Below are 22,149 nucleotides of genomic sequence, written 5' to 3'. Positions count from 1 at the left end.
TAAAAGTCATTTTGAATATTGCTGTAGGGCTCCGGTTCCTCGCCTCCTGCGCTGCTGGAATGGGAGCATGGGGAAAAATGGTAATTGCTCAGTATTGCCATCGTTAATCTCCCAGCACCAAATCAGCATTAGCATATTTCAGCATCTTAATGAAATAATCTGTCTGGGTAATGAGGGGGTGGTGGAGGGGGTTGAGGCCAGACGACCCCCCCCCCCCCCCCCAATTATTTTATCTCTCCTTCTCTCTCTCTCTCTCTCTCTCTCTCTCTCTCTCTCTCGATCTTTTGGCCAGATGGGCACTGCAGGCATTCTGCCCATCTTGGCCTGGCAAAGCTGTGGATTTGGCCAGATCTGTTTCAGTAGCAGTGTGCTGGAGTGCCGTTTGGCTTTGTGAGCCGCACACACCATATCAGCCCTCAAAGAGCCTCTTGTTCATTATGCCCCGAATCAGACACATGGCAACTTTAGCGAAAACAGACGTTTCTGAGGTTTTTACTTCATTAATCAGGAGTTCTGGAGGTATCCCATCATGCCTCGTTTAGATCCGCGGAGGCTTGATTAGAGCATTCAGCAACGTGAAAGTAACGCAAGGGTGTTTGAGTGCATGCTGTCAGAAATTAAGTACATTTGAGTGATTAGAGAAGAGCTGACAACATTCAATAACGTACTGTTTGTATGTCTTTTTTTCTCTTTCAGACTGAGATTGCCAAACGGCTAAATGCAATTCTCGCTCAAATAATGCCTTTTTTGTCACAAGAGGTAAATATTCTTCATTAAATGAGCTGTTTGCCATTATTTCTGCTAGCCCATGCTAATTTTCTGTGTATTGATTTGTCTTTTCTCTTTCCTCCAGCACCAACAGCAGGTCGCACAGGCTGTTGAACGTGCTAAGCAAGTGACAATGACCGAGTTGAATGCCATCATCGGGGTACGTGGACTTCCCAATCTGCCTCTCACCGTGTGTATACCCCTCTTTCTCCTTCATTTGACCAGGGCCAGGGACAAACCTGCACACAAGGAGCTCAGTGTACTAATGCATTCCTGCCTGGCTCTGAAATGACAATTGGATTTATAGTCTGTGATAATAAAGATCAAATTTGCTCTTTAATAAGCAGCTAAATTAGCCTACTCCCACAGGTGGGGTCAGAGGTGATGCGTCAGTTGAAATCCTCCAGTGTAAAACCTTCAATCCAACACGCATCACCTCAGCAGCTCCTAAACAGTCCAAGGGCAAATCCGTGATTGCTAGAGCCATTTATACTAGTGTTATGGGAGGAGATCAGGATTGTTGGTGTGTCTTAATCCCATCAGTCTCCTGCTGCAGATTTGCTCCTGCCCTTCATGGTCTAATTTTTACTTTGTTTTAATTTGTAATGTGATGTTTACACCATTTTGTTTGCCTTTTTATGCCATTTTGTTTGCCTTTTTATGCCATTGTTTTTGTCTTATCAATTAGGGGTGTGCCATATCATACCGTCCACGATAATACCGGTATACATTTTTACATGATAAAAAAGTGTCATATCGCGATATCAATGATATAGCGACGCGATGACGTATGGCGCATTTACGTTCCCTAGGACGCACAACAACAACACCTGTCTGAGCGCGAGAGCAGCCTGTCAGCCTCCGATGACGATTTAGCAATTTCACAAACAGCTTGAGTGTTCAGCGGGGCTGCCGACGCGTGTCTTCTCTCGCGCGCATTTAGGAGTCGGGACATGACTGAATGGTCTCTTGCACAATCGGGCCATCAGTGCATCGTAACTAAAGTTTTTAATTCTTAAGTCTTCTTAATTCTTATCAGTTTAAACATTCAAGTGGGTTTAAACTATCCAGTAAGCTACTCGCGCACTCTCTGAGAGAGTTGCACTGCGTGCATACATAGAGTACAGCTCGCGAGAAACTGAAGTTATTTTTCGCGGATTATATCGCTTTAATGGGGGGAAAAACACAAAATTGTGTAAAACTTCCGGTCTTGGTAAGTATACTCATAAACACAGTCGGTTATGTATAAAACGCATGTGACAGTGTGACAGACAGTATAATGAAAACAGCAATGGATCCGTGCACTAGCTGTAAAAGTGACAGCAGCCATAGGCTATGCGTCTGTCATTAATGTTGTCGTCAAAACAACAAAAGATAGCTTTAATTGTAATGAATGAGAATTATTAGCCTATGTATTTAATTTAATCAGGAAACAGAACTAAAAGACTATGTGTTATCTTACATTTGATTACTTTATTATGTTTCTGTAGTATTTCTGAATACTGGTGTTAGACCTACACACATTTAACATTTAATTCAAAGATTGAAATCAAGCTTCCTTGTGTTGTGTAAACTCTTAACAACAAAATTACCACATTGTAAAAACGCAATGAGTGAGCAAACATGTAGGCGAGATAAACATAAGAAAATTTTCAAAAAAAATTTTTTGTATCGTCATAAATATCATTATCGCAAATATTCTTGAAATATCGTGATAGAATTTTGAGGCTATATCGCCCACCCCTATTATCAATACGTGCCGATCTGTTTGTCACATCTTTTTAGAGGCGTGTGGAGAGAGACATGTATGGGCTTGTGTAGTTAAGCTCTTGTTTTGATCACACAAAGGGAGAAGTCTAATTCTGTCAGGGTTGTCTGTGATTAGCCATGTTAAATACTTTAAAGAGCTTGTGTTAAGGAGCATTGAGAAGCTTCCTACTCACTTGGGCAACACAAACATTACCTGAATTACAATCTTTGATTGTAATCTAGAGATAACTATGAAATTTTTTTTAAATATATATAAATTATGCATTTCTGTAGGTCAGTGGACTATAAACTGAAGTTCTCTTACATTCGCAGTCAGGCAAGCCACGGCAGGTTTTTGCATAGTCGAGCAGCTCCAGTCTTCATCTTTCTGTCCAAATATACATGACACAAAGTGTAATTGAATATTTGAAGATGCGTGCTTGTCTTTGTACTTCAGAGCAAGCGCAGTTGTATTCTGACCGTGTATACATGCTTGACAGTCAGTTTTCAAAAACCAAACTAGTACGATTTCTGCAAGAAAAAAGGACCAGTCACATCAAAAACATAAACTATAAAGATAACTGTAATGTAATCTTAGTGTCCTCACCAACTAATGATAATGCTCGGTTTATTATAAGTGCACACAGTTATTCCGCAATCTAATTTAAATGCTCTAGCTCTTTAAATTCCGGTGGATTCTCTTTGGCAGTCAATGTTTTTATCGTTTATCAGTTGGGAAAAAAATCATCTTAAAGTGATTCCAACAATATAATTTCTTTGTCATCATAACTTTTTTGAATTTTGAACCTTTTAGTTTAATTAAAATTACCCACCTTATTTTCAATTTTAGTTGATGCTGCCATTTTGTTACTTGAATGTGCAAGGCTTCTGGTGTCATTTAAATCCTGTTATTTCAGCTGTACGAAAACAATCCATTATATATAATAATGGATTATATAATAACAATCCATTATTATAATAATAATAATAATAATAATATTATATAATTGTTATTATATAATAACAATATATAATAACAATAACAATCCAGTTATTTCAAACTGGTATTTATCATATTGTGTTAATATATTATTTAAACATAAAAACAGTGGTTTGTAGCGAAAATTGTTTGTTTACTGCACTTTGTTATTCTTCTAGTATTATCCTATAGTGGCTAATGAATCAAGTCTCACACATTCACAGAAAATATATTACCTCCGCATTGAAAAATAAGGTGGATAATATCGTCCTTGAGTGAGTAGGCCTTAAAGCGTTTGCATTTTATTTCAAAAGACAAAACATTGTTTTGGTTCAATCAAACCTTGAATGTGCATGTAAAAGTTATCGTGTGTTTCCCTTGGTGAGTGTGGTTACCCAGCTTTGATTAGCCTTGGCTGGGCTAGTGGGTAGGAGGTCCTGAGCTGGGTAAGGACAGCCAAAGCCAGATATTGGAATTCAATTAAGGCAAATGAGCCAAGACTCTGACCCCTGTTTTCAAGGTAATTGCTTCCTCGAATCTGCCTGAATGCAACTGTCGACGGGGCTCCATCATTTAACAGCTAGCCATTCAGCAGAGCAGCTTGGCAAGAGGTGGGGGAGGCATGGGGGCAGGGCTTGTTTCTGCTGCTCACACATACACACACTTAGCAGTCACATGGTCATCATGATAGTGGATAAATAGATATAGTCAGGCAGACACTTGCCACACTGTTGCAGGAATTAACACACATCCTCATAGGCTTTTGGGGGGGGGGGGGGGGGGGGACAAGCTTTTATTTGTTGGCTAGTGAAGATGGCAGGAGATCAATCTGAGAGCCCTGGTGGGGAGGGGGGGGTCATTAAAGATTCACTGTTAATCAGGAGCCAGCGGAGTTTGGCACGGAGAGAGAGAGGATAAGGAAGATTGTGAAAGGAGAGAGACATTGTGAGGGGGAGTGATATCCACAGGGAGGGGCAGAGGCAAATAAGTGGGTTAGCAAGAGGATAGAGACGCCCATGAAAGCTTTAGTCTGCGGTACGACTGACCTGTTAAAGTGGTAGTGCTGTACATGTATGTGGCTTTGCTAGTAAGTTACTGCCGTTATGTTTGTTGCTGTAGAAACGGTATGAATATCGCGTGCACACACACATACACTCGCATGTTACATATGTTAGGGCTGCGCGATTATTAAAAATAGAGTTGGAAACGAGAAATGGCTTAGTGCGATTATCAAAATGTAAGGGCTGCGATATAATTAAATGTGCGCTGTGTTTTTCAGAGTGAAGCATGGCACTGTTCTTTTTGTTCACTGTTTTTAGTGTGGCTTGGTTCAGGACTAATACACTGTAGTAACCTTTTGTTTTTCATTTCAATTAGTTGTAGTAATAAAAATACATTTCAAAACTTTATTATTATTGTTTTAGTCTTATTGATAATCACAAAATATTTGAACAAATTGTGCAGTCTTGCAGACAGGCAAAGCAAACCTGGAGCTTTTATGTTGCATTTTAAATTGCAATCACAATTTGTATCAAAAAAATTGCAATTCGTTAACTTAATCACCTCTTGAAATTGATATTAAAACAGGTGTGATAAAGCCAAACTGGACTTTCATTTCATAAGTCAATGTGAATGTTAATGCTTTTCATGTAAAACATTAGTGGCTGACTCTGGGGTTTGCTGCTGGTTTGGTCTGTTTTGATACAGAACACCAGATTCACTTTGCATACTGTTTCTGTTCATTTGCATTTCAGATTTCACACTAGCAGCATAAATGGCCTCAGTCTGTCTCAAAACATGTCTTTTAACAATAAAGGCGAATGTTTAGCAAGTTATTTGTCATTTTTAAAATATTAGCGGATTACTAATGGGGATCAGGGTGTTTTTCTAGGAAGGTTAAGGGTGTTCAGCTATGTGTTGAGGTTAAATAAAAGAACCCTTTATTGCTAAAACAGTATTGGTCAGCATGGTGTGCCTGGGTAGATTTGTGAAGTACTGATGTGTTATTCATGAGTGAGCGTGTAATGACATGCTCGTCTCTTTTCTCTCATCAGCAGCAGCCTCATGCTGTCTACCCTGCTCTGATGGTCAGTGCTAAAGAAGCTGAGACCCCAACCTTCTTTAGATCCTAACGCTTTTGTGTTATTTAGTGTGTTTATGTTCTGCATTGTGCTTCTTTTAGTCAAAGCAATGGCTTTTTACTGCGAGAATAGTAGTGCTTGCTCACAGTTTTATAAATATATATTATATATTTATGAGTGCTGTTTACATTGAGAATGCAGGACTGCTGAGACATCAATAAAATGTATTTGATACATGTTTTGTTTGCTTAAAAGAACTGAATGCATTAATTAAATGCATTACATTTTGCATGAGAGAAATATTTTTGTATTTAGAGCCTCAATTCTGCATAACTGAAAATACTATTAGTTGTCTAATATGTATGTACACTGCTGTTCAAAAGTTTATTTATTTTTTGTTGTGAGCAAAATATTTCCTTTTATAAAGGTTGATCAAAATTTTATAAAAGGAAAATTACATTTGAAACTTTGAAAATTACACATTTGAAAATTAACAGCATTTATTTTTTCAAATATATCTTTTGTTGTAACATTATAAATGCCTTTTCTGTCAATTTTGATCATTTTAATGCATTATTTCTGAGCAAAAATATTTTCCTTGAAAGTTTGAAGCTTTTGAACTGTAGTGTATTTCAGCTTTTTATCTGACAATAAATGTCAGAATTTTTGTTAACACTATATGGACTAAATTAGTTTGATTTACAGTTATTAGTTAAGAACTGATTTGAACTGAATTGGGTTTTTTGCAGTGATTACTTATGTGGGTGTGGTTTTTGGGGGTTTTTTTATGTGGGAAGCTCATGTGCAATGTATGTATGCGTCACAGAACCGTTAATAAAGCAAAATTATATTGGTTATAAATTATATAATTATAACACTGTACAATTAAGGGAATTAAGATGAATGAAGAACGACAGCAGTGCAATTCTATTTGTATTATTAGATGAAGAAACCATTTTATTTCAGACATTAAGCAAGGAACAACATGCTGTGTTTGATTCGGATGGTATTAAAATCACACAATGAAACACAAATTTACCTGATCTATTATGTTGCATAATCACATCTTCCTCTCTCAGCTGTAAATAGCCACTGCTTTGACACCACGTGTTACTTACTATTAAATTAACACAAATAGAGAAGGGCATATATCATTGGCTGTTGTTAAGGAGGCATGGAGGAGTGGTATAGCCTATGTGATGATAACCATGGGTCTGTGTGTAAACTCTCAGATGTATTATTATTGTGCGGTGACTGCAGTGTTTGCCAAATGTTTACCAACATTTCACTAAACTCACTTGACTTTGTGTGTGTGTGTGTGTGTGTGGATTAATGTATGTGTACATATTCAGTGAACAAATATCTGAAAATCATGCACACATTTGTAAGCTGGGAGTGTGTATAAATCAAACCTGTTTGAATATGTAATTCGTAATAGTTCACTTTTGTGCATGTCCTGGTTTGCGGCAAAAAGATGCTTAAGTAGTGTGGTTTTTCAAAGGCAGTGTGTACGTTTAGAAATCAGTAGTATGTGTTGGAGTGAGCTGTTCCCGCTGAGCTCAAAGAGGACATGTCCTTGTGAAGAGTGTCCTGCTTTGATCCAGCCACTAATGGAGGTGTTAGGGTGCCAATGTTCCTCTCTGTGCATCCTGTGAGAGAAGGGCTTAACCAGTCACCTTTATTCAGTGCTTGCTGTCCATGAGCCCTTTCCCTCCGACCCACTTGATGTAAATGTGTGTGTTGACAGCAGCAGCAGCTCCAGGCTCAGCACCTTTCTCATGCGGCCCACGGACCCCCGGTCCAGCTGCCCCCTCACCCCTCGGGGCTGCAGCCCCCAGGCATCCCTCCAGTCACAGGCTCAGGATCAGGTCTGCTGGCGCTGGGGGCTCTGGGCAGCCAGGCACACCTGCCAGTCAAAGATGAGAAGAACCACCATGACCTGGAGCACAGAGGTAACTCGCGCATGCACTGAAGAGAAAACCACAACAAATGTACGCTCATGGTTTGGTAAGAAAATAAATGTAAATGCTGACTTGATGTTTTATCTTTCTCTGTTTCTTTTATCTCCTTCAACGTTCTCCCTTGGATAAAGAACGGGAGTCTAGCACGGTGAGTTCTGCCAGTTTCTGAATCTCTGTCTACTTGCCTTTTTTTTCATGAATAACTTTAGTTGTAATTTGTTCCTCACACAAAACTACTGTATAGTACAGAAGGCTTTAAAAAAAATTATCATTTTACTTTAGTGGTACTTTTGTGTCCGTTGTTAACGTGCATTCAGTTGCTTTTTGCTAGCGTTTGCATTTCTGTTCATGTCCGTTAAGTACCGACGCCACAATGGTGTTAGACTCTGCACTGCCATCTGTCGAAGCAGATCAGCATAATCATCTTTGAATTTGATGTAAATTACGGTAGCTATGATTACTCAATTGGAATAAATTCATTCCGATTGATGAATCCGAACGTAGTGTTTACTTAAACACTAAATGAAGTGAGGTGGGCATTTGTCACAAGCTTCAAAACGGAAATTAGAATTTTTTTTTTTTTTTTTTACATGCGCACACTGCACCAAATATAGAGTTTCTTGCTGTTTACACATATTATTCTCCTACATTGCTTTTTTTTTGTTTTAAAGAGCAGACTTGATATGTATCCATTTCGGGTCCTAATTAGGAGACGGTGAGCACATGAACCTTTGTGCCATGCTGCTTATATTAATCAAGCAGTAAAAACACTCGTTCCTGCTCCCAAAACAAGGCCTCTTTGGATGAAAGTCTGAAACAAGGACTGATAGTATTTTGTTCTGCTCCACTTCACAGATGATGAGTGGAAGGAAAACTTTAGAATGATACGATAGTCATTTGTCATTTCGTTCATTTAACAACAACAACAGCTCGTACCTCGTGTCATTACTCCTTTTCTACATCATTGCACATGCGCAGTCCTTTCCAGTTTCGGTGGATCAGATCAACTGTTTACATGTCCTCTTGAACGGATTAGATCAAGTTTAAACCACCCCTTACAATTTAGATGAGATTTTAAACTGATTTGGCAAATTTATTCCGAAGGTCATGGTTACATGTGACTTTATTCTGACTGTGCTAGATGTCCGATTTCCCGCGGTCTCTGCTGGTCAAGCATGATAATACGTGATAATTTTAACGCTAATGAGACTAGTTTTCACTCTTCGCAACACCAAACAACAACACTGCTGCTAGCGTATCTACATAGATGTGTGCACATACACATACGCAGTGTGCGTGAGGATTCTCTTTAGTGAAAAACCTGCACAATAAAAAATTGAAATGCTTTTTATAGAAAACTATTATGAGTACAGTCTAAATTTCATGAGTGTATACCAATCAGATAACTCTTTACAAAAACGTGATTTATTACTTAATATGTTAAACTTTTTAATTAGCACCAAACTTAAAGCTGGAAACCCCGTTGTTTTTAATTTTGTGTAAAAAAAAAAAAAAGCTAGTACATTCTTTAACATTATTCCTTTTGTGTTCCACAAAAATAATGTGGTTTGGAATAACGAAGTATGTCATGGCAGAATTTTTATTTTTCCTGACGTTTGATAAAGAGGGAAGTCAGTGGTACGTTAACAGTGTGTAGAGAGCCAAGCAGGCAGCATTAAGGCACAATAAGCTTTTTAAAAAAGAGAGAGAGAGAGAGAGAGAGAGAGAGAGGAGCCTGCTGTATAATCCTGCTTTTAATCCAGGTAAAAAATGCCCAAAAGCACAGGCCAGAGATTAGCAGCGCTATAATTTCATCACAATTAAAAAAGACTTTGACTCCATCTTAAAGGATTTGTCCTCACCCACTCTTCATGTCTGCAGCTCTTGGCTCAGATAAACCTTGCTCATTCAACCATATCTCATAACCTCCTCCTTTGTTTCTTCTTCTGCCTTTTTTCGACAGTTTTGTTAACTGCTCTTTCATTCGTTTTTTTTTTTTTGCCTCCCCAGCTCTGGTTCTGTCCCTCTGTGCATACCTCTTGCTGTGTTTATTTGAGGTTTTCATGTAACCACTTAAATTCTCCCTATCTCCCAATTGCTGGATTACCCCATTTCACCTCTTAAACTGGATATGCAGAAAGGTTTGACTTGGCAATAGTGTATTGTGTGTGTGTTGAATGGGCAGCAGTGTGAATGAGTGTAGTCATGCCTGCAGAAATCAGACTCTGCTGCTGATTAGCACTTAGAGCAGCAGTGGCCATCCTGCTCTCTGCCCGCCAGGACTTCCTGTTGTCACGGGTCATCTGATAGTACCGCTCTGACTTTGCTTATTGAGTCACGTTAAGCCTGTCTTAAAAGGTCAGCCTATTAAACCCACAGCTGAGATGCACACATAAACGCTCAGTTGCTCGCTCTCTCCCTGTCAGGCTGTGAGAGCAGTCTAGGTCTATTTATTACTTTTGGATTAGCAGAAGAAGGGGGTGGGGAGAGAAATGGGCTGCTTAATGCTGACAAAAGCAACACTGAGATTGTTGTAGAGTGTTTGTGAGTGGGGTTTAAGCTCCTGGGATTCCTTTGTGTCGTCTCCAGGAGAGCATGGAGTTCCTTCTGCCTTCGAGATCACTTCCTTTGGCCCAGCCACATCCTCCTTTTCATCTATCTCCCCTTCGCTCTCTGCATGAATAGAGGTTTGTCAGTCATACTGAGAGTGTGGGCTTGGCACTGAGATCATGCCCTGGCAGGGCCAAACTCTCTGGCCCAGAGATGGTGCCGTCTGCCCAGCTGTGCTCACAGAGGGAGCGCCACTCAGCCGCTGCCATTGTCAGTGCATTCTGGGCAATGAAACTCCAGCTGCTCTCCCTTTTCTGTCCTTTCTGCTTTCACTTTCTTCTCCTGTACACACTTTCTCAGTTTCAGTACACTCTTGTTTTTTTGTGGTGAAAACCCAGATTTGCTGTGCTTATTTGGAGAGCTCCACAATTTGGTAAAAAACTGTGATTTATATATCGATATGACTATAATTAGAATAATAATGTATTATTAATATTGTGAATATTATTAGTTTTTTGTTGTTACCATTTAAAAATGTTAAACAAAATATTTTTTTTTTATTTAAGCAGAAAATAATAATAATAATTATATTTTACAGAGCAATTGCAAGTTAAATTACTTAAATTTATGGCTGTCTTTCTTAATTTTCAAATATTATACAATTATGTTTTTTAGTGGAAACTGAAGGGAGCCCTTAATTCTCTTTTGTTGTCCGATTTAGAGGTCTTTTACTAGTTCAAGTAGACGCTTGACGTGTTGTGTTTTTAAAAGCAGAAACTCAAAGCTTATGCAGAGATAGTTTTTGTAAGGAGCAGCACTTACTGCGACCCAAGCTGCTCTGAGACACTGAAAGCTGGGCTGGTGTTTCGCTGAGACATCAGGTCATGTGACACGCTTCACTCTGAAACACACAGGGCATATATTTAATTAAATGCCAGCATTTGCACTTTGCAGTTTGATAATCACGCAAAGCAGTATTGCGTTTTCGTGCAACCCTACAATAAAGATAGTGAGTGGTCTTGGCAGAGGGCCATGCATGGACTCGCTCTCTCTTCTATGACCTCATTTAAGGCCCACTAGTTGTGGTGAAAGGGTGGCTGTTTGCTGTGTTTTAGTTGGGAGGGGCATGTGCGGGAGGGTAGGAAAACAAGCTTGTTAATTCTCAGGGTGAGGGTCCGTTTATTCTGGTTTAGTGTGTGCATTTCACTGTTATTCTCTCTCTCCCCATTTCCAGGCTGCATGGATCAGTTTTCGCTTGACACTTCTGTCCAGTTTGGCGCATTCGCATTGTGTAATGCTCGGTGCAGATTGCCCAGGGCTGCGGGGTTAGGCCAGAATGTTTGAAGTGTGGTGTGGTCAGGCTGGTTTAGAGGCCTCACTCTTCAGGGATAGTTTGCTCAGCTGTCCCGCCTGCTTTGCTTCATGGAGCCTGGGCTTGCTTGCTTGGCAGGCCCCACGCTCTCTCCCTTCCTCATTGACAGGGAGTATGGGGTGATCTAACAGGGCCTGGGGCTTAACCCCCTTGCTTTTCCGTGTTTACCTTGTACGAGGGAGGAATTTACACACATGGCTCGCTCAAAGCCACCAGTGGCCCCATGACACCTCTGATATTTGTATTTGTGCTGCTGAGAGCCTGGGCCATTCTGAGCATAGCTGGCTGTCTACAGCTAATGAGCTGAACCTAAAGTGCCTGTTACATTATACTGAGAAAGAAGTTCTTTACTTGGGAGTGTTTGTATATACAGTAGTCAACATTTGAAGTGGATCAAAAAAAAGTTAATCAAGGTTGTCCTAAAACAAGAATGAGTATTGTTCAAAATGCACGCATAACTTTGAAAGGTTTTGATCCACTTTATTTTGACTACTGTATATATCTCTATTTGAGTTTCTCAAGATGACACATTTAAGGGAGGATCCGGACATATTATGCGCTAGTGGGAAATGTACATATTCTTTAAATGTAATGCTATTTCATGGGAACATTTTAAGAGTTTGTTTTGTCAGCAAGTGCACAGGGATGAGCGGCTATTTGTGATTTGTTCAACTTTGATCAATTTTTTTTTCTTTCTGTCTCAATAGAATAATTCAGTATCACCGTCAGACAGTCTGAGAGCCAGTGAGAAACACAGAGGCCCGTCTGAATACAGCTTGGACTCAAAGAAACGCAGAGTGGAGGAGAAGGACAACATGAGCCGATATGTAAGCGCTTGTCTTTTACAGCCCCAGTTGTACAGTATAAATGTAATCTACAATAAATTATGTCTGATGAACAATGCTACTAATATATTGTGCATCCCTAATTATGTTTCTTGCAAAAACCTATAATACTGTTCAAATGTTTGTAGTCAGTAAGATATTTTTTTTATTAAAGAAATTAACACTTCAGCGAGGTATTCAATTGATCAAAAGTGACCGTAAAGACATTTACATTGTTACAAAATATTTTTTGTTTCAAATAAATGGTGTTCTTTTGAACTTTCTATCAATCAAAAAGTCCAGAAAAAATGCATCACAATTTCCACAACAGTATTAAGCAGCACAACTGTTTCCAACATTGACAGTATTAATACATGTTTCTTGAGCACCAATTAGATCTTAGACTACCATATTAGAATGATTTCTGAACTGAAGATTGGAGTAAGGACTGCTGAAAATTCAGCTTTGCCTTTGCAGGAATAAATTGCATTTTAAAATATATTAAAATTTAAAATGATTATTTTAATTTATAAGAATATTTCAGAGCTTTGAAAAAACAAATGAAGTGAAACAAATGAAGACTTGATGAGCATAAGAAACTTCAAAAACATATAAAATATCTCCCTGACTACAAACTTTTAAACTTTAGTGTATGTTTTATTTGTATACATTTCTGCTGTAAATGTATTATTGAACCCCACAAAATTCATAAATGTCTTAAATGTATCTGCTGTTTATACACTACAGGACAGTGATGGCGACAAAAGTGATGATCTAGTCGTGGATGTGTCTAACGAGGTAAAAGCTAACAGTCTTTCCCTTTTTTGTTTGGAGAAGAACATCTCTTTCGTATGTGACTGACGTTTCTCTTTCCAATGTGACTGACGTTTCTCTTTCCCACTGTAGGATCCAGCCACTCCAAGGGTCAGCCCGTCTCACTCTCCTCCTGAGAATGGACTCGATAAGGCCAGAGCACTGAAGAAAGATGCCCCCAACAGCCCGGCTTCTGTGGCCTCCTCTGGGAGCACCCCCTCTTCTAAAGTGAAGGACCATCCACATGTAAGCATTAGGGACTAGAGGATGGGTGTTTGTGCTGTCAAGTCTCTGCACATTTGCAAACGCTCTTCCTCTCAGCAGTTTTATAGCTGCAGCATAAATGTCAATTTGAAGCGTAACATGAATACATCAGCTACTGTCAGACAAACAGCGGCTTAGTTGCTAGCCTTGGCTAATATCTCAATGCGCTTAGCTAGCCTCAGATGGGAAGAGGAGAAAAGAGAGTAGAGCGAGTGATTAAAGATGAGTGAGAGGATGAGGTCTCGGGGAAGGGTTCGGTCTGAAGTTTAGCTTTATCCTCCTCAGCAATAATGAGCTGTCAGTGTTTGACTGGATTAGTGCGAGAGAGCTCTCTGGATTTGAGAATTTGTGGTATGTAGCTTTAGCTTCGTTAATTCCATCTCTGTTCCTTTATCTTGCAGAACGACAAGTCCTCCACCCCAGGTTTAAAGTCCAACACACCCACCCCACGCAATGACGCTCCCACGCCAGGAACCAGCAACACCCCTGGACTCAGGCCCATACCCGGAAAACCACCTGGTATGGAAGCGCTGGGTAAGTAGTAAATGCGTACGTTATAGAGCTATCCGTTCAATAAGCATTCCCATTCGTCTAAACCTAAAGGTTGTGACCATATTTTGAATCATGGGACAACTTTTTGAGCCAATTGAGCTAATCTATGCTAACCAGCCAAACTTGTAAGTGTGAGAGTGTATTTATGGCTTTTCAACTTTAGCTTTTCTTCTCTCCATATATTCCCATCAGCACCTGCTCTACGTACGCCATTATCGATTGCGGCACCGTATGGGGCTCCGTTTGCCATGATGGGACACCACCCAGAGATGAACGGCTCATTGACCAGTCCAGGTGTTTACCCTGGCCTTCACATCTCGCCTCAGATGAGCGCCGCAGCCGCTGCTGCCTATGGACGCTCACCAATGGTTAGACTCCCATGTCATTATTTTCTGACTACATAAACCTTTCTAAATGGTTGTAGAAGTTCTTAGTCCTCCCTAATCAACATACTAGGAAGCTGATATGTTGAATCAGGTGTTTTAATTAGTGAGACATCTAAAACATTCTGATAGGTGGGTCCCCAGGATCTAGAGTGTAACTTAGCATGAATACCCTGTTAGGATAGCATTCTGGGTAAATATTGCCTTTTGCGTTTGTAATGATTTGTTCTGCATCTCTTTATTTGCGCTGATGGCATGGGAAGTAAAACGGTTGTCTGGGGGTCTCTAAAAAAGGCTCGAGGGGAGAGATAACGTGCAAACAAGTGCTGAACTAGAATATTATAAATGTATTACAAAAGAGCTGATGCAGGAGAAAAAATAGACTGTCAAATCAGTTTAAGTTTGTTTTGTGGCTTATGTGTTTTTTATATTTTACTTTTTTTATGCTAAGATGTCTGTGTTGCAGACGGGCTTTGATCCTCATCCGCACATGCGTGCTCCTGGTCTGCCAGCAAGTCTGACCTCTATACCTGGAGGGAAACCGTAAGTGCTGTTATTGAGCCATCTATAACTATGTATAACACACTACTGGTAGGAAGTTTGAGGTTATATATATATATATATATATATATATATATATATATATATATATATATAATTTTATATATTTCATATATATATATATGATTTTTTATATATAATTGAATTATATATATATATATATATATATATATATATATAATGAATTATATATATATATATATATATATATATATATATATATATATTTTTTTTTAGAAACTAATACATTTATTCAGCAAGGAGGCATTAAATTGCTTGTGACCATTTATAATGAAAATATCTAATTTAGAGATATATATCTAATCTAATATCTAAATATCTAATCTAAATTTAGAAAATATCTAAATTTAAAAGAAATGCTGTTCTTTTGAACTTTTTATTAATCAAAGAATCCTGAATAAAGTATCAGTTTCCACAAAAATAGTAAGCAGCACAACTGTTTTTAGCATTAAAAACAAGAAATGTTTCTTGAACACCAGATCTGCAGATTAAAAATGATTTCTGAAAGATATATATTAAAAATGATTTTTTTTCCACAGTTACATTGTTATAATATTTTACAATATTAATGTTTTACTTTATTTTTAATCAAATGAATGCAGCCTGGCAGAATTTAACAGACTTTTAAAAACATGAAAAATCTTACTAAATTTTGAGCATTAGTGTAAGAGAATTTCTTATTCATTTTTGATCATTCTTATTCTTTTATCTCATTCTTTCATGTCCTGGTAAATAGGGCCTACTCCTTCCACGTTAGTGCGGATGGCCAGATGCAACCAGTACCTTTTCCTCCAGACGCTCTTATTGGGCCAGGCATTCCCCGTCACGCCCGCCAGATCAACACACTCAGCCATGGTGAGGTCGTGTGTGCCGTAACTATCAGCAATCCCACGCGGCACGTCTACACTGGCGGCAAGGGCTGCGTGAAGATCTGGGACATCAGTCAGCCTGGCAGCAAGAGCCCCGTTTCGCAACTCGACTGTCTGGTAAAAATTGATGTCTAATCAGTCCACACAAATTACCAGGCTTATTTTTGAATAATCCTTTTTAAAGTACAAATCCACTTTAATTTTTTTGAACATTACTATTTTAATCATTATCCTCCCTTTAATCCCCCTGCCAAATAAAGAACCAAATCTATAGGCTAGGTGTAGTTATTTTAAGGGAAAATACCATGATGGTTCTCTGTTATCCCCCTCAGTCAGAGTAACTTGCTTTTTGTGTGTGTGCATCTCCCTGCGCTTTGCTCCATAGTGCAGAAAGCTGTGTATTTGATGAGCTGTTTGGCCATTATAAAGTGATTTAATTTGTCTGAAAGCCTGGAGTTATTGATCTCCCTTAGGAACAGATCTAGAATTCTCCTGCTAATTTGAAAATGTGCTTCATCTTTGTGCTGCAACTAAAAACCCTTAAAAGCTTTTCCCTACCCACTTACCATTCTGGGCCCTCTTATCGGCCGCCTCTTCTCCTCTATTAACCTTCATAAACACAGGTTAGACAAGATTTAGAGAGCCAGAGCAAATAACAGGGAGCTGAACGACTGCTTTTTAGCCCTGCCATTTTGATCGGTTTACCTCTTCAGGCTGATTATTGAGGGGCTAGAGAGTGATATTTGTACATATTCTTGTGAAATACAAATAAAAGAAATTGAATTTTGTACAATTTTAATTTTTTTTCAAAATCCTCTAAGGCAGCATTTCAAAAATGTCTGTCTCTCAACATGAGTTGCCCTCTTCTCTCTCTCTTCAGAACAGGGATAACTACATCCGTTCCTGTAAGCTGCTTCCGGATGGCCGTACTCTGATTGTTGGAGGAGAAGCCAGCACTCTGACCATATGGGATTTAGCCTCTCAGACTCCACGGATCAAAGCCGAGCTCACCTCTTCTGCCCCAGCCTGCTATGCGCTGGCGATCAGCCCCGACGCCAAGGTCTGCTTCTCCTGCTGCAGTGATGGAAATATTGCTGTCTGGGACCTTCATAACCAAACCCTTGTCAGGTAGGAAGCACACCAGGGGATGCCACATTAAATGGTGTATCTTTGTGGATAGAGATGTGTACACTGATGCATTTTAAGACAATGTGCATATGTCTATGTATGTAGGCAGTTCCAGGGCCACACAGATGGGGCAAGTTGTATAGACATTTCCCATGATGGCACCAAACTGTGGACAGGTGGACTGGATAACACAGTACGATCCTGGGACCTGAGAGAGGGACGACAGCTCCAGCAGCATGACTTCACTTCACAGGTAAAATTCACACACTCAAATGAATGTGTTGCCCTGTGATACACAAGCACATGTAATGTCAAATGTTACCAAAGTTCTTTTATGTAATAAATAGAGAGGAATAACTAGGCAAGTACTCAAAAGTTGTAGGTTTGAACCCTAGAAGAACTGATTCATGTTGGATGCTAATTGTATACAATAATATAAAGGTCTCCCCCCCCCCATACACACACACATTTTAAAATGTATTTTCTTGACTTACTTTAAAGATTAGGACTAATGGTCTGTATTCCAAATTCTCTGTCTGGTGCAGATCTTCTCTTTGGGCTACTGTCCGACGGGCGAGTGGCTGGCTGTGGGAATGGAGAGTAGTAATGTGGAGGTGCTTCATCATACCAAGCCTGACAAGTACCAGCTGCATCTGCACGAGAGCTGTGTCCTCTCCCTCAAATTTGCCTACTGTGGTAAGACACTGGGGGGGGGAGCTACTGTAAAGTATGTCTGAGACCTGACATGGGAAAACTATTTAGTTTAGCATTCAGTGATGTTTTTCCATTTTAGTGGGGCCAGGTTGCACTTTGTACCACTTCTCTCTCTGTCTCTCTCTCTCTCTCTCTCTCTGTCTCTCTGTGTCTCTCTCTCTATCTCTATCTATCTCTGTCCGTGTCTCTGGCCGGCTCACCACTCTACTTCCAAATAAGTCGAGCTGTAGTGAATCAAGTCATTTAGATCAACCTTGACTCTGTATCCAATAGTCCATGTGTATTTGTTCCATTTCCTAAAGGTAAATGGTTTGTTAGCACTGGGAAGGACAATCTCTTGAATGCCTGGAGGACTCCCTATGGTGCCAGCATTTTCCAGGTATGTCAGTCAATACCTCATTCCCTCCCCCTTGCTACAGAGGTGCTCCAAATGTCCATACTACATTGGAAATGAATGTTTGTTTGTGTGAGTTGTAGTGGGAATTTGATTGATTATCTCTTCAGGCTTTCATTGGGACTTTAATCCCTGTCGTAATAGAGTCATTTAGTGATGGTTTTTATTTTTGCTGTGGAATTGTAGCTGTACAGAAAATGCCATCTTTGTGGACAAACAAGTTTGAAAGTTTAATGGTTTGTTGCAAGTTTCAGAGGGTGCATGGCTCATAATGCACATCAAAATCATCTGATACAGATAATTCTTTATATTTGAAAGCCAATAACCGCTATATTGGCAGATAAGTCTCACCATTAAAAGTCATGTTCCAAGCACTTTAACATAAATCAAACATATACTGGTTCACTATAAGCTACTATAAAATAATGCCTAAAAATGCAAACAAGTCATTGAACAATGTATAAAAAAATAATTGAACCATATTATGCATTAAAATATTATTTTTAATAATGCATTAATGTTTGTTCGTAAAAAAATAAAAAATAAATAATATTACTGTTTCAAATAACAGCATTGGGGTTTGAGCTGCAAATGAACACTGGCAAAAAAAATGCTTTGTTAGTGGGTTAATTAACTCAACCAAATCTATATGAGGTTAATCAGATATTTATGCAAGGTAAAACGTATTACAACTTATACATAATACGAGTTATTGCATTTATAAGGGAGTGATGTTGACACTTCTCTGTGGTTTTGATGTCACTGAGTCTCTGTTTGATTATGTCAGGCTAATGGTTTTTCTGCTGTCCTCCCTCCACAGTCCAAGGAGTCTTCCTCTGTCCTGAGCTGTGACATCTCGGCTGATGATAAGTACATCGTGACGGGATCTGGAGACAAGAAGGCCACCGTGTATGAAGTGATCTACTAAATTCACTGGTTCACCACATGTAAAGACCTATGGATAGAGCTTTGGGCCTGAGTTTGAAGAGATCCAAGGGATCACTCCTCCACTTTTTCCTCCTTTTATAGTTGGAACCCAGGTTAGGAATTGGTTGGTCCACTGGGATCAGATTCTGATTTTTAACACACCTGGATTGTTACAGAAGTGGAGCGGCCCTTTACGGATCCAAGCAGAAACGTGTTAAACTGTCCCAAGGACTCCCTGATGGCACTAATGTAGTAAATATTGTCTTGCCTTTGCTTTCGGTCTGTTCATGGGATTATGTGTGCCTATTCCTTCCTTTAGTATTTTTTTTCCCCCTCGCCTACCTTCCTTCAAACAAAAAGTGAACAATCTGTGATGTAATATGAAGCAGTGCTTCAAATTTAGCCTCCTGCTCCCTGGACAATTTGTTAAAAAGTGTATATATGGAGTAATAAAGACGTTTTATAAATATATATAATTATATATATTTCCATGTCCTGATATACTTGTGATGGGTTTTTTTTTGTCCTCATGTCCTTAATGCTTGATGAATGTAGATTAGGACACTTTTTGATTTGTAAGCACACTCTCTGGGCTGGGCATTTGCTAAAAGGCTCACTTGGAAAATCCCTTCCTGAATAATCTTAGTATTTTTTTTTTATTTGTATTTTTTTTTTTGTGCTTTTTGAACCTGTGTGCTGTTCGTGGAAACTGGATCAGACTGGAATCCTGTGGAAGTTGGAATATGACGGAAACAGCCCAGAGGAGAGGGAAGAGTCGTTTGTAAATTGAAGGCGATATTAAACTTGGAGAATGACTAACTGTACTACTTTTGTGCCCTTTGCATTGTGTGGCATCTTGTTGGAAAGAGGAAAATCAGATAATGAAGTGTGATTGTAACATGCTGACTCGGAATGGATTGCACGCTGCGATGAGTAACTTGCCAACTGATCTCATAAGCCGCCCCACTATAGTTCACTGTTGTTGAAACGGGATGTGACTCACTCCAGTGATTGACAGCTTACTTCTGCTGTAGAGCCCCACCCTAATGAGCCTGCAGCCCTGTTTTCACTCAGATTGATGTAAACCTTCTTTGTGAGTGATCGGAGTCATTTGGGGATTCTCTTCTGTACCAGTTGAGACAGTTTTCTAATGAATATATTCATAGCCTGCACTTGACTTTGGTGGAAGCTTCAGAGTGAAAGTGTGTGCGCACGAGAGAGAAGAGAGCAGCTCTTTTAAACCTTTTTGTGTAAATGTGGACTGTTTTAACTGTTGGAACTGGAGTCCGCTTCATGGGGCCACAGCAGAACCGGTCGCTGCAAACTCCGTCTTTAGTACAATACAAACCCTGAACCCACCTGCCTTTCACAACCTCTCAACTTCACACCAAAGTATGTAGCAAACTGTGTCAGCACTGATCATGTACAGTTGTGAATAATTCAATAAACTTTTTCTTTTGTAAAACGTGTCATTAATGCTGGTTTATTAAAAGTGCCATTGTCTGATTTGAATCACAGGCTGGGTGTCTGTCACGGTAACTCCATATGTCTAAGTATGGAAATTAATGACAAGAGGTCAGCAACACTGGTTATGTCATCTAGTTGTTCCCACATGGTGTCAAGCTGATGAAAGACTGATGGAAGAGTTGAGACTTGTGTGTGTGGGTGTAAAAGAGACATAGTTTCTGCTGTCTCAGCTATCTGTTGTAACTACAGGCCCAGCTGACTCAAATATGCCCTGTGGTCCCCCAGCCACAGCTGGTGACATACACAACACACCTTTTTGATTTCTTCACCTCAAGTGGATTATCGGCCAGGAAGCGTGTGCATGTCAATTGATTTATTCTGGTGGTTTGGACTGGTTTCAGTAAGGGTGTGATTTCAGCATATGTCTCTCTCACCTGCTCCTGCACTCTGGTACTCTTCCTCTGCCCATGAGCTTAGCTATTAATGTTTGCCCATGGTAGCTCTAGTAAATGTGCCATGTTATTGCTTTGCTTATCCCTATTGCCAACTGGTAGAATAACCAAAATTAGGCTGTATATATATTAAAATAACTTTCAAGTACAGAAGATTTTTGTAATTCTGTGGACATGTGTGGCGCTTTCTATGGTCACAGAATCCACGTAGGTCTATGTGGTGATCAGTGCATGTGCTCCAAAACATTTCTTGGTTATGCTCATTTGGGCAATGCAAGTTTGACTCCAGCTTTTAATTGCATTCCTCCTCTGTTGATCCTCTCTTAATGTCCATGCACACCAAGAACGATAACTACATTAGCATCCACACCAGCGTATGACAACATTGTTTATAAGTGCATTTTGCAGTTATGTAGTCTGTTGCTTTAAATGTCCGAGCTGGATTCTGATTGGCTGTCAATGTTTTTTTTTTTTTTTTTTTTTTCATCAGGGGAAAAAGATCATTCTAAAAGTGATTTCAATGATATCATTCCAATGTGTTGTTATAATTATAACTGTAGTGGGCACACAATTCTCATAGAATTTTAAGATTATTAAAACGCTATAGTTTTTGTCCTTGATGTGAACCGGCCTTTACTGTCCCGCCATCAAAAGAGAAAAATAAACTTTAAATAGAGATTAGCGTAGGTCGACACAAGTTGTCTATATGATGCCACTTCTGATTATTCACAGGTGTCAGAGAAGTGTTAAGGCCCCCGTTATGTTTTCCTTACACCTTGTGTTCTCTCACTGGCAGCTTTTGAACTGCTTTTTTGAACATGAGCTGCTAATATGGGCTTTCTTGTCTGAATAAACCATGCTGGATGATGAACTTGTTCTTGCTGTTGGCAAAGGGAGTGTCAGCAGCAGATTTCGTGATTCAGCCCTGGACTGATGTACCAGCCTGTTAAATGAGCTGCCGGCTTTGTGCATTATGGCAGTAAATCAAATGGGAGTTATTGATTTGCACTAATCTCTGCAGATTTCTGTTGTCTTCCTCAGACGATGACGGACTGACCTGCTCCATTTCCCTGTTTGGAGAGTCGGGCGTCTGCATTATCCACACTGTCCAAAAGCCCTTTTCGAATTTCCAAAACGCAGAGCTAATTCAGTTCCCGTGAAGGCTGTTTAAAATTGACTGACAGAGCGCCTTTTAGCAATTGTGAAGCCTGTTCTTTTCTTCTCTCTCTTGGTTGCTTGTTGGGTTTCCTCCTTGGGTCTCTCTAAACCTTACCTTTCTTAGCTGGCAGCCCTGAGTTTGATGTTCTCCTCAGAAAGAGT

The 22,149-nt window shown here is 39.5% G+C and overlaps 1 protein-coding gene across 23 annotated transcripts in view; it reads left to right on the top strand.

The window, feature by feature from the left end:
- The window catches only part of tle3b (TLE family member 3, transcriptional corepressor b), a 34,235-nt gene extending 13,860 nt beyond the window's left edge, over positions 1–20,375 (top strand). For 4 of the 23 annotated variants that reach the window (XM_077228716.1, XM_077228715.1, XM_077228713.1 and 1 more), the window contains exons 6-22: positions 697–759; positions 854–958; positions 5,551–5,583; positions 7,325–7,529; positions 7,670–7,686; positions 12,168–12,287; positions 13,032–13,082; positions 13,191–13,343; positions 13,763–13,895; positions 14,106–14,281; positions 14,748–14,839; positions 15,615–15,864; positions 16,628–16,875; positions 16,981–17,128; positions 17,421–17,571; positions 17,892–17,968; positions 18,804–20,375. In XM_077228716.1, coding sequence (XP_077084831.1) covers positions 697–759; positions 854–958; positions 5,551–5,583; positions 7,325–7,529; positions 7,670–7,686; positions 12,168–12,287; positions 13,032–13,082; positions 13,191–13,343; positions 13,763–13,895; positions 14,106–14,281; positions 14,748–14,839; positions 15,615–15,864; positions 16,628–16,875; positions 16,981–17,128; positions 17,421–17,571; positions 17,892–17,968; positions 18,804–18,911 — 2,130 coding nt within the window. In that variant the 3' untranslated portion in view covers positions 18,912–20,375. The remainder of the gene's footprint in view (positions 1–696; positions 760–853; positions 959–5,550; positions 5,584–7,324; positions 7,530–7,669; positions 7,687–12,167; positions 12,288–13,031; positions 13,083–13,190; positions 13,344–13,762; positions 13,896–14,105; positions 14,282–14,747; positions 14,840–15,614; positions 15,865–16,627; positions 16,876–16,980; positions 17,129–17,420; positions 17,572–17,891; positions 17,969–18,803) is intronic. The other 19 variants (XM_077228725.1, XM_077228727.1, XM_077228721.1 and 16 more) reach the window with 17 other exon arrangements.
- The last annotated feature ends 1,774 nt before the right edge of the window (positions 20,376–22,149 follow it).

Source organism: Siphateles boraxobius, unplaced genomic scaffold, assembly GCF_051911475.1.
Source record: "Siphateles boraxobius isolate OS27281-9 unplaced genomic scaffold, OSU_SipBor_1 130, whole genome shotgun sequence".
NCBI classification, from domain to species: domain Eukaryota; kingdom Metazoa; phylum Chordata; class Actinopteri; order Cypriniformes; family Leuciscidae; genus Siphateles; species Siphateles boraxobius.
The sequence above is the reverse complement of the archived record's forward strand: the minus strand, read 5'-3'. Positions and strand labels throughout refer to the sequence as shown.